Source organism: Zosterops lateralis (assembly GCF_965231275.1).
Source record: "Zosterops lateralis genome assembly, chromosome: 1".
NCBI classification, from domain to species: Eukaryota; Metazoa; Chordata; class Aves; order Passeriformes; family Zosteropidae; genus Zosterops; species Zosterops lateralis.
In genome coordinates, this window is record NC_139762.1 from 99,503,436 (window position 1) to 99,516,872 (window position 13,437).

The 13,437-nt window shown below is 38.8% G+C and overlaps 1 protein-coding gene across 4 annotated transcripts in view; it reads right to left on the minus strand.

Moving 5' to 3' along the window:
- LDLRAD4 (low density lipoprotein receptor class A domain containing 4) overlaps window positions 1-13,437 on the minus strand; it is a 273,819-nt gene that overhangs the window by 130,040 nt on the left and 130,342 nt on the right. For all 4 annotated transcript variants that reach the window (XM_083872618.1, XM_083872620.1, XM_083872617.1 and 1 more), the window contains one exon: window positions 7,847-7,987. In XM_083872618.1, coding sequence (XP_083728744.1) covers window positions 7,847-7,987 — 141 coding nt within the window. The remainder of the gene's footprint in view (window positions 1-7,846; window positions 7,988-13,437) is intronic.

The following is a 13,437-nucleotide window of genomic DNA, read 5'->3' on the forward strand; positions in this document are numbered from 1 at the left end:
ATTTCAGAACTGCTTCTAAAACTTACAGAGGTTTAGCTATGCAGTGTTTAGTCCACAGTACAGTGTAACCCCTGCAAATGAAAATGTAGCAAGGAAGGGCAGCAATGGACAATACTTACTAATGTGGACTGAAAATAAAAGTAACAAAAGTTGCTCAGTTATATACTGTATGATTTCTGATGTTGTGTTCAAGCATCTTCTAGGTGTACGTGAAATAATTGTCTCTCAGTTTATTCTTTTTCCAGGGGAGGATCTTGCCTGTGGTAGGAGACTGCACTGTGGTTTTCATACTCGAGTTTTACGCCCTCATTGATGAAATGTTTATGCTACCATGCACTTCTGGTGGAGAACCAGTGTGTAAAAAGGGTGCCCTCAGAGTGTGTGGGAGGTCATTTCCCGGCCTCACACAGGTCCAGAAGGAGCTCTGCTGTCTTAAAGAGCTGAGTGTATCTGTAAGATACCAAGTCCCATCATGCCTGGCAGTACAGCAATGAGATTTCCAACCTGAAGCTTAATCACTTTCTAAGATACATAAAAATCAGTCTTTGAACAAAGATTTTGTTACACAGTACACTTTGAGAGGTTATAATTCCCTTTTGCATCTGTAAGAAATCAGTAGCCAAAAAGGGACAGAAGAAATCACAAGGATTACCCAACATGATTGTACTGAGCAGTAATGTTTACTATTGGATGAAGTTTCCTAAAAGTTAACAGGAATTGAAGGAAGAGTGAATCCAATGTGTATGAAGAGCAAACACAAACAATTTTAAAGAACATTTTTTTTCTAGATTTTTATTAAATGTCATACAACTGACTTACATACTTTGAGAATGAACAAAAGAGCATTTCAGAGCTACTGAGATTCCCACATTTTCATCTGCACAGTATTGCAGAGTATATGAGAGTTTTTCTTTCTCTCATTAACCATAAATACACGATTAATGTTCAGCTGGAAACTTTGTGAAATGGAAAGTCCTTACCAGGAGCCAAGTTCAGCCCTGTCCATAAAGCAGATGCAAATACCTAATTTTGTAGCAGCACATTTCATGGTTGTTATTGGCCACATATATGTGTGTGTGTGTGTGTGTGTGTGTGTGTGTGTGTGTGTGTGTGTGTGTGTGGCTCGTCCAAGTCACTCATTCTGTAAGGCCTTAGAGGAAGAATAGGTAAACTTTAGCATTACTGAATTCCACTGCAGTTTTGTTACAGCATTCACGGGACCAGGACTCTAATTTGTTTATTAAAAGCCAGGGAATACAGTGCATTTTTAAAAATACATATAAAATTTTAAGAAAAGAACATACAGAAGTCACTTTAACGTTTTACTCTCTCAAATTTTCAAGACCACATTAATTGCTAACATTCCACAATGTGCTTTAAAATTATGCAAACATGAAATTATTTCAAAGCAAAGCACAGAACCTGATTACAGCACTCCAAGAAGCAAGACTGCATTTAGGCTGAAAACCAATTGGATTTTCTAAATAAAAATATCTATCTAGTATTTTGTGACACATACACAGAACTAAAATCCAGAATGCTATGATTTGTTTTGTAATCTGAACCCCAGAGAAACTCCTGCTTTTTAAATAAGTTAGCATATGTATCAAATTGAGTTTTATGTTAAAACTCTGCTGGTCAAAAAATATTCATCGCTCCATCTACATTAGAAATTTCCTTATCATTAGTTGTGCTTGGTGACAGAGAGGGGACAAGTAACAGCATGAGAGATCACTAAATAGCACAAGCTCTGCCCTAGGCTGTGGGTCTCACCTGGTTACCACAGCTTTCCTTTCCAAAGGCAGCCTCTCATGAAACCTCATCTGAACAGCCGGGGACACAGGGAGCCCGGCTGGGGAACAGATGAATCCTTCTGAACTAGTGGCCAAATAAAGAAAACATAAGCAAGTAAGTAAGCATTTTCCAGCATATACTGTGACTAAAGCAATTGATAAATACAGGTGACCGCGTAGTTTTTCAAAGCCTGTGCTTTATGGCCAGATGATGAGTCTCCCAATCCCCCCCTCCCGAGATCTATACTCCAGCTAAATCACCCCGCAGTCCCTGGGCAGATGCAGCTGAAATCAATACTGCCGTAACAACATCCCTCTCCTTTCCCCCCAAAGCCCCGTAGTAGCCAGGTTGGGGCTGGGCTCGGTATCGAGCGGCTGCAGCCCCGGCGGGCAGGATCAGCCCGGATCGCTCTCTGCCGAGAGGGGAGCACGTCCTGACTTTCCCCAGTCACTTAAGCCGGCGTCTCACTGCTTGTCCTTAGAGACCACAGCTCCACTCAGGCAGAGAGCGTCTAGACAGTATTCATGATCCATCTGTCTGGCACAGCCAGGCTGATGACAAACTCTATTAGAGCCGAAAAAATTTTTTTTTCTCTCTGCTCTTCCCTCCTCCCATCTCCCTTTTCCTCCGAGAAGCAGTAATCTGACACTGAAAATTACTATCATTGTTGCAATGCTCAAAATAGCAGTGCCAGACTTTCATTAACATCAATGCTAGACTGCTAAATATTTAAAGAAATGGATAAATTTCACCTGAAGTGGGACAGCCCGGCACACATGAAAGCAGAAGCACAATCAAAATGTAAATCTAAGCGGTTGTTTTTATCTGCACAAATTCGGTGTCACAGTCAGAGGGGGATGCCAAAGGTCTCTTTAAACAAAATATTTTCCTTTGATTGAGCTTTTTGTTTTTAAAACAGAATCATTCTCCAACCCCCTGCAGATCCCTACAAAGCTCAGAGCTGACAGCAGTAGGTGGGGGTGGTGAAAGGGAGAGCTATATATTTGATTTGTTTGGGTTTTTTTACCTTGCAGAGGAAAACGAACTCCTACAGCAAACTCCTCTATGCCAAAACAGCCATGACACATCACCTCCGTCAATACTGACAACTTGAAATTTGATGTAGACATAATTTGCACATGACAAGAAGGATTTGTTCCCACTTATTTTATTCTTCTGTAAATTCTCAAGCATGTCAATATTTGTGTTTAATATGCTGACGAACACATACAGATCACAGCAAAGACAACTACCTGTACTGTTTTCCACCAAACAATTAAAAACCCTAAAATGTCCACCACCACAACCCTTCTCAATAAGACATTACTTGGACACTGCAGTCTGCAGACAACAGACTACACTTCCCATTTCAAAATCTAATTTACTTTTAGCAGGACAAGGCAAGCTGATCGTTTGCTGTGGAACAAAGGGAAATGCTCAAACAAACGAACTGTGTCCTTCTAGAGGCAGGCACATTGTTTCAGTCCTTTGGAGTCCAAATTCTCCAGGTCACATGGAGTGGCAAGCTGCTGCCAAGGCCAAGTCTGCAATATTCAAAATCCTACTCTTTGCCTCATTTTTCCTATCATAGCTTTGTGCTGTTAAATACACCCTTGACCTCCAAGTAGTCTTAAAAGAACAGTCATCTCCATTATCTCAATCAATAAGTCTTTACAGCTGATGAAAACAAAATCAAGTAGCCCTACTGAAAGCTGACATGGGCTATGCACATGGTGACCTGCAGAGAGAGATGCAGTAGCACTGGGTGTCCTCACAAAGGAGGGGAGGTGTGCTGCTACGTGCATCACCCAACCTGCATCCCAGAGTAAACCAAGCAAGGTGTTACCTTAACATATTCAGCTTAAATGCTTTAGAATGTATTTTGATCAACTTGCTGGACAGCAGCTTGTGTCATCTAAAACCAGACTCTAACACACCTTGGATTTTCCCAGCTGTCCTCCAATTTCTCTTGTGCTATACAGAGTGAGTCGCCCACACAGCAGCATAAGGCAGCCCTACCTCTAAGTCCTTTCCTCTTTCCTTTCCTAAGTAAAGGAAAATTAAGACAACCAAAGGGCTTCGGAGATACACATTTTGATCTCCTTTGCACACATGAGACATTGAGTTCAGTAGCAATATTTTTACAAGAGCATGTAGTGATAGGACAAGGGGCAATGGCCTGAACGAGAATACATTTTAGATTAAGTAGCAGGAAGAAATCCTTTACTGTGAGAGTGGTAAGACTGGAAAAGGTTGTCCAGAGAAACTGTGGGTGCTCCATCCTTAGGAATGTTCAAGGCCAGGTTGGATGGGGCTTTAAAGCAACCTGTTCTAGCAGAAGGTGTCCCTGCCAATGGCAGGAGGCTCAGAACTAGATGATCTTTAGGGTCCCTTTCAACCCCAACCATTTTATGATTTAAAAGACAGAATTAACAGTTAGCACACTAGAGCCATATAAGAATGGCAAGGAGAGAGGAACCCAGATCTGGGAGATGTGAACTCTTCTAACACAGTAAGATAGCAGCTCCTATTAACACTAGATCCAGGGAGCAGGTCACCCACACACACACACACACACAAAAAAAAAAAAAAAAAAAAAAAAAAAAAAAAAAAAAAATCTTTCTATGCCATTCCCCATGCAACTAAACTGAACAAGAAGCTCCAACAAGACATTCTGGATTTGGCTGCTGGAAAGAACACAAATGAGAAATGCTTCAGCAGCTGGGAAATATGGGGTACCACTAACATGGCACATACTGCTGAAATAAACAAATAAACTAAAGCAGAACTTTCATATGAAAATTTATTTATTTAGACATTGTTTGGGGGCAGTCTAACTCTGAAATGAGATTAATATTTTTTCCATCACAGGAGGATAAAGGTTTGAATACAGCATGACAAAGGGGTTCTTTGAACAAACAGCAGAGGGAAAGCACTACATATTGCTTGTAGTGATGATGTGTTGTAGTGTTGTGGTTTGAAAACAAAACGAGTGAGAGGCTCCAAGTCAGAGATATAATTTAATGAGAAGAAAGGTAAAAAGGTAAAAATAAAATAAAATAAATGCAATAACACAAAGAATCACTGACAGGGTCAGAATACAACCTGAGCAAGATGGTGGAAGCAGTCCAGGTGAAGTGCTCTTCCTGAAGCAGTGATCTGTAGAGAGGTCTGGGAGCTCTGGTCCTCTGGGAATCCAGTGGGTAAGTGCCCACTGCACTGTCCCAAATCCCAGCTTATATCCAGGTGAGAATGCTTGGCTCCTCCCCCTTGGCAGAGCACCTCACAATAGCATGAGAAGTGTGAAATGGGTCCTTGATGGCCCATTAACAGAGATAACCCCTGGAGGGAGTTACCTGTGACTCATGGGCCATTAGCAGGAGACACCTCAGAAGTCATTAGCAGAAAAACACCCCAAAGGCGTTAATGGGCCATTAGCAGAAAAGGCAGGGGGCTTGGGAAAACACTAGCCCACCTGGTTTCAACAGTTCATGAAGATGGTGATAGAATAAATACTTTGTGTACATCCTACACTGCAACCCAGGACATGTAGGTAAAGGGCAGTCCCAGGGAGAAACAGGATACCCTGCTTGGATGTTAACCAGCACAAACTAATAAGTGGCTCCTTTCAACAGTTTCTTTCCCATTCAAGAACTGCACACAAGCAAGAAGTTGCAAGGACAGAGCTTATCTATAACACTGACCAGAAAGAAATACCCAGCTTAATATTCCTCGATTTTTTTTTAATATGGATTTTCTTCTTATTGAGCTGTATTACTGTCTTGTTACTAATTAGAGAGCAATGAATGTATGTACTTCTGTGTTGAAAGGCAGCCTGCCCAGCTGGGACATTTCAAGAGCATATACACTCGTGTACTCTGGTAGGGATCCCCATTAAAATCATTGAGCAAAAGCATGCACACATTTCTTAATTCAATGTGTCATCCCTCTAAGGCCTGGGGACCTCACTTCAGCAAGTATTCTAAAAACATTTTTATAAAGCTGGAATAAGCCAGCACAACTGATGGCTCCATAATAATGTTGTTTCCTATTACCAACTGGCACTGATTTCTACCACAAAGTATTCTGTTTAATAGCCAGAACATGGTAAATATAATTTAAATACAGTTCATGGTTGTATTGTTTTTCTGTCTGGCTTTGATCTTCTTTTTCTCTTTGTTTCACCATTAGGATGCAGTTTCACTGGGATTTGTTTTTTTTAATTAACACCAAAGTCCCTTTATTTAACAGCATTTGTAACACAGTCCCTATTGCAATGAAAAAGTACAGTCACTGTCAACATCCCCAAATGCAACAAACAATGAACTGTTTTATCTGTCACAAGGTGAACAAAAAGTTAAACATTTCCAAATGCCCCTAGCAATGCATCCAGTACTTCCTCTACAAGCTCCTCGTTTCCAATATTGTTGCAAAACTAGCAAATATAGTCCTTGAAATATTTAATAAGACATTTTTTCGTAATTACCCCTCTTCCCTTGGCACTTGGAAGATCTCAAGTAGTAGGGCCTATTGGACACCATATTTTAGAAGCAGTCAGAGAAAATTAACAACTCTAACAGATTTAAGGAAACATAATTCATATGATCGAACTTGAGGTTGTTTTTTTTTTTTCTTTGTTGAGGAGTTTTTAACGCCCATAGATGGGTGGTAACAGCCCTCACAGCTGTAGAAGGCTGATCAGAGGAGGAAGCTGACTTTTGGACGATCAGTTGTGCTAGCCTGGTATAAGAGAAGAGCTATACAGTATCCCTGTCAAAAAACATTCCCCTGTTTTAACCTTACAGATATGCTTACAGGTTTTGCATGAATAAATAATACAAGGTAACTTTTTTACAACTCAAAAGCCAAGGTTATGGGCAAACGTGACATTTTGATTTGGACGTATCACCAAAGCCTATGCCTTGTCCTGAGACCTGGGAGAGAGTTCCATTCAAAACAAAACAAATTAAAACAAAAATAAAATTGAATAGCCCAAAATAATACATAGGTCATTATTATTTCAAATCCACTGAAATCACTGCAGAGGTTCCAAAGTAACACAAAGTACAAGATTTAAATGATTTAGAGTATAGCATTTAGGAACATGTTCACTTGGAGGTTAGAGGGTACAGGAGGACAGGTGTATATCCAGCATTTGACTTCATCTTCTGTCCTGCTTATAGCCCCATGCATTAATTACAAAAATTACAGATACACGCTGCTCATAATTGCTATTACTAATAACAACATAACAAAACAGATACTCCCTAAGACATAGTCACAACCATAAGTGAAATAGAATACTGAGTGATGTCAGTATGGGCAGAACAAAACCATATGGAAAGCAGAAGTAACATAACATTCTTCTATTGTACCTGTGTATAAGAAACCTTATGGGAAAATTTATCACCCCTCTAGAAAGCCAAATTGCGGTTCAAAAATAAATTATTGCACAAGATAAAAAAAGCAAAAGCCAAGTTTGATTTCAGTGTACATGGCTGAGGGCAAAGCACTAAGAAAGCAATTCTAGTGATAAACTCTGGCACTGTGTGTGCAATATCTGCACACTGAAGAATAGCGACTAAAGCCATTTTAAATATATACCTACAAAGAGCAGCAACCTACCAAATGATGTTCATCTCAGCACCAATAAAGCTAATAGGAATGATGAACAGGAAAATTATAATTTTCTCAATAGTCTTAATAGAATATAAAGACTCTTACACAGACAGAGCATAGAATATTTTGTAGAATCTTGGAAAACAAATATTTAATTACACTTTCTCAGAGGGTACATATCCATATGATTATAACTGCAATGTCCGTAGCACAAACTCCCTTGGAATAACTACAGATTTCCATGTTTAGAATCCCAGGGAAAGTGTGTCAGAAATCCCTGCTAGCTCAGAGAAAAATAGTATTTACTTTCTCTGTCTTATACTCCTTGGATATCATACTGCAGATCCAGCTTCCAAAAGGACTGATTTCTGAGGTAAACAGACATATTTGACATGCATACATACATGGATGCACACAAGGAGCCAATACTCACAGCTAAAGATGCCTGGAGGTGGATGCTCTGTTACAAGCAGGCAGTTCTCTTCATCACTGTTATCCCCACAGTCATTCTGTTGGTTACAAATCAGTGAACCAAGATACAAGCATTTACCACTGGCACAGGTGAATTTGCACTCTGAAAGGCAAAAAAGAAACCAAAACAAAAATGTGTGAGAAAATTAATGCCTACCCTTCTTCAGTGCTAAAATGACAATGTTTTTCAAGTAGATGCTATAACGGTGGATGGGTCTTTAGCATTTCAACACTGAAAACAAACTTTTTTCCTTATAGCATTGCATGCATAAATATATACATGACACATTCATGATCACCAGAATCAAACCACTAGTAAACCACATTTGCCACTTGGGAAAATCACCTTTTTTAATAATAAACAGTATTTTTTGCAATTCATGTTGATTATAGTTCAACTGGGACAAAGACTGTGTTCTCATATATGTTTGTGTGGCACCTTGCATATTTGGGGCAAGACAGCACTATTAATAAAAATAAGAATTGTCCCACATTAAAAAAAATCTTGCATCAGCTGTAAGGCAACAGTATAGTTTGTAACCAGGAACAATTCTGTCCAGACACAGACAATTATCCCTTAACTACCTTCCCAAAGCCAATTTGCCAGTCTCCCACCTAATTACAATCAAGCACTTGGTGTCTGCGCATTGAAATCCCACATGCTAGTGTTCTTTAAAAGTTAGTAAACTTCTAAAATGCCTATAAGGTGTCTGAATGCTAAATGCAGGCATGCTGTATCTCTTACAGTTCGTTTTTACCAAAAAAAAAAAGATAATAGTTTCCCCTAAATATGATTCCGTCATGTGAACAATTCCTATGAAACCAAGTATATTTTATAGCAAGTATTGGAGATGTAATTAGAGAAAATGTTCACAAAAATATGCACACCATTATGAAAAGCTTTCTCACTAGGCTTGTTCTATAGATGTATAGAACAAGAGAACACATTATAGCTAGACAAATTAAAATATAATGATTACACTACTAGTATGTTGACAAATTCTGGTGATTGTCATTCCCAAGCAGAGGCAAAGCAGATAGAATTAGAAACTCTCACAAGTACTTTTAAAGGAGTGCCATTCCCTGAACCCTGGGCTTCCCTAAGACTGCAGTATGAGTTGGGTGATTCTGCTTCAGAGAGATGATTTCTGGTCCTTCCCAGCAAAGAGACAGAATTTGTTCATCTTCAACAGTTTCAGCAAAAACACTTTGCTTTAATCTTAACTTACTGTGAACTGAGACAACAGGACCTCTAATTCTAAAAAGTCCCTAAATCTGATGCAAGGTGTGCCACTCACATGTGTCTGTTGTGTAATGTAAGCAGGGTAATAGCAAAGGAGGGGAAGAAGAAATTGAGAAAGGAAGCTAATTCATTTTCATTTACTTTATAGATAAAAGCAATTTGCAGATTCCACTCTGAACACTTTTCAAGAGTATTCATGATATTTTGGTACACATACCAGCAAGAACATGCTGCAATAAAAATTTGTATGCATAAATATGTGTAACATATAAAATGTTACTTAGGAATATAAATAGAAGGTATAAAATGCAAGGAAAACAAGCATTTCCTGTCGGGAAAAAAACTGATCCATTTTGCTTGCTGAAAGTGTACTTATAAAATAAGTATTTGCCTAAATGAGGTCCTCAAATTTAAGCTTTTTCAGTCCAACCCAGCAGTCCCTGAACTATTAAAACTGTAGAACAAAATACTGTACAAATAAATTATTTTCTTCTGTTTGTTATTCTGTTCTTCTCTGCTACAAAAAGAACTGAAGAGGCATTGAAGGACTTAGACTCTTTTTGAGTACAGACTATTAAAAAAATCATAAGCAAATGAAGCAAGTATTTGAAACCCATGGAAGTGAAAAGGTCATTTACAATTACTTTAGGAAAAGAGACTTAAAAGACCAAGCTCAATATTAGCAATCTGATAATTACAATGCTCTAGGAATCCTTTCTGCAATTTTGTGAAGAAACTGGAACAAGAAATTAACAAAGCTGTCTTGGAAGCTTAGAAAAGTTGCCTTGAAAGGATTCAAACTTTCCAGGTATCTTAGATGACGAATATAACATAAGGTTAAGTTAGAATGGTAAAGAACATAACGCTTCTACTAGAAAGAATCAATCACCATATTGCAGAGTTAGAATACATGGCATGCTACTTTGGCTAACTTTTACTGCTTTCCTGTGCCTTTGTGTTAAGTCCTACTATAACGCTTTCCATGCTTCCCCCATGGCTCGATATAATATGCTCAAGCAAGATGTCAAGTCAAAAGCAGTTAAAGCTAAGAACTCAAGGTGTCTGTTTGCCACCAGATTATACGGTTTTCACACAAAAGACTAGACGAAGCATTAAATTTTTCATAGCTATATTAAAGTCTTAAAGTTCTGAGGTTTAACTAACATTATCATAAGAGCACTAACAAGAAGAAAGGATTTGTGATTTGAGGTGGGGCAGGGGGGCTTGTCATAGATGAAAGACCACACTGAAATTTGGAATCAAAAAGCAGACTCAATGAACTTTTCTTGTAAAATATTAAGGCTACACCCTCATTCCGTCACAGATATGAAAATAGCCATTGTGAAGGTGCATTAAAAAAAAAGTCATGAGGCCTCTTGTCCTCTTCTTGATGTGCCCACATCGACTGGAAGATTGCCCACAATACCACGGGAATTCTGTGTTGATTTGAAAATGGGGCGTGTTGTCAAAAATCATGTTGCATTCCGATCTCCCACCAAATCTATTTGCCAAGGAAGCAGTCATCCTCTATGGGTCCTGGCTGGGATGGAGTTAACTTTCTCCACAAATAGTCTATGGTGGCTATTTGGATTTGTGATCCAAACAGTCAGTGTTGGACAGTGTTGATGTCACAACAATGTTTTAGTTTGTGACTGCATATCAGTGAGGCTTCCTCTTTTTCTCAGTTACACATGTGCAAAAGTAACACCTAAATCTAACAAAATGTAATATCCAATGGAGGACACAAAATTGCAAAACTTAGTCTGCATAATCACATTCTGTTGAAGTCTGAAAGAAATATTTGAAGAAAAAATGTATTGCGGGAATAGGATAAATTAATTAAACAGATTATTCAGTGAAATTACAGATACTTCTGACCATAGAATATACTTAGGTTCTGGTACTTGCAACTTGTGAACAAAAATTCAGTACCTTAAATTAGTTTGCTTAGTGAATGCATTTAAACAGTATGTGATTTTACTAAAAGCAGAGAAGAACACTTTTTTGTAAGGCAAAGGATCAAAGTCAGGTTGAGGGCGGAGTAGAAAGTAAATATTAGAGTATTGTCAAACTGAAATAAACCTGCAGAGGTCTGTACCAAAATACAAGGAGTGACCTCAAAACACTCAGACCAGGGAATCCAGACCAGTCCAGACTAAACCAATGTGCCTAATGACACACCAGAGAGCCCTTTTCAGTACAAAGTCTTGTACTTGGCCTGTCTAGACAAGACAGGGGGAAAGATCCTGTTCTGAAAACAAGCCAGCATGATCCTTCTTTCATGAATAATGTTTCAAAGCTAGACAGTTTCCCTTTTCATTCTCAAGAGGCAATTAGTGAAACATCAGTCAGTTGGTCAGCAAGGCTCTGACTGGAGCTAAACCTGAAGCAAGATGACAGCTACTGGGGTTGAAAAATATCAACTCTTCTTATAATTACGTCTTACTATGTTCATAATGTCTGGAGCATACTTTAAAAACCCTATCTTTATGATACAGTGATTCTGCAACATAAAATTTTAATAAACATACTTCCAGGTAGAACTTGACTATCTTGGAAAAAAAGAAATACTAAGAATACTAGTATGAACATTTCCGATTTTTGGAAACTGAATGCAAGTAGTATAAATAAGTATACTGCACACATGTCCAAGGTGGATGTTTGTATGCATAAAACTCCACAATTACCAATTAATATACTACTGCATTTCAAATACTTTCAAATAGTTAATTGAAGGTTATATTTCTGTTGCTACAGCAAAAGATGGATTTGCCTCATGATACAAAAAACCTACCCTGATCAGATTTTTTACTGTGAAATGCAGTATCTGATGTATTGGGCAGGCTTATTTTATACTTTCTGTGCCTAGTCAACAAGATAATTTTATCCTTGCATTCAGCCTAATACTTTTAGACTTCATTTACACTTGACTTCATCCATATGAACAGCATTCCCATTGTTTTGTCATCCCACTTACCATAGGGCATTTTTAATTATAGCTAAGTGCTGTTTGTTTTTCTAATGTAAGCCCAACCACAGGCCAAGGAAAAAAAGCAACAAAGTGTCATATTGAAAAAATATGGTGGTTTAGGCCACTGTTATGATGCATGTCACAGCTGCTTATTTAACGGGTCTGAGATGATTATCTGACCCAGGGGCAGAATTCTCTTCCATCCATTTGAATTTAAAAAAAAAAAAAAAAAAAAAAAAAACCAACCTATACAGGCAGCCAGTGATTTCAAACCGTTGTGACTAAACTGTAGTAACGTGGTTCAAACGCACAAAATGAAATCCTGAGTGATGCCTGGGACGTCGCCAGAGCAGAAAGGCGCTCTCCCAAAATCCAGCAGACTGGCAGCTGCCCGGGCAGCTCAGCCAGCAGAGGGTGATCAAATACCCTACTGAGGCCATGTAAATGGAAGGTAAGGATCTCTTTGCCTCCGGGTGGGTGGACCTAGATCTCCAGAATAAAGGCCTAATTTCTAATTTCTTACATAAAGACGCCATTTTAAGTACATCATCATACTTCTTATACTCCTGCTCATATTGCAGCATGTAAGAACCTGAAAGAAAATGTGTTTAAAGGGCACCATCACCTGTTATAAGGATAATAAGAGGCAGAAGCAGTAAATTGGGGAGGGCGGGAAGAACCACACTTCACTAGAGATTAAAGAAATATAAACCACAAATACCAGAGTCAGTACAATAAAACCCTGTTCAGCCTCTCATAAACATCTGTCTGTGTATTATTTTTAATATTGTAGATTGTAGCTTTATAATGGGAAGTAAATCATAAATAGGAGACATGCACACAAGGAGCATGTTTATTTGGGAAAAAGCTTGGTTAATAAGGAAGATGGCAGGCTGCCATCTGATCTAATAAACCTCCATTGGTACAGGGAAGGGAGGGATAAATAGGTCTCTACAAAACAAAAAAGCACTTCACAAAAAGAACACCAAGCAGAACACCAACAAAAATGAAAGCGGATCAGCTTATGCAGGGTAAGAAGCAGAGCTGTAAGCCACAGTCAGAAGCCTGTCCTCAGTGCCCACAGCCTCACACAGGACCAAGAAGAGAGGCTGCTCTCAGAGCCACACAACGTGGAGACAGAGACCTTCTCTGCTCAGGGGAGATTACAGCCTTAAAACCAGGCTGATTGAAAGAAGATTGGTACTGGTTCACAACCAGTCTCATTTGCTCTTTCAGTCCCCCATGCTCACTTGCTTATCCAGCAATTATCTTTTCATCTACTTCTTAAGGCAAAGCCTGGAGCTATGTCCTTTAACGAGTTACTATTTATGTCTAGTAG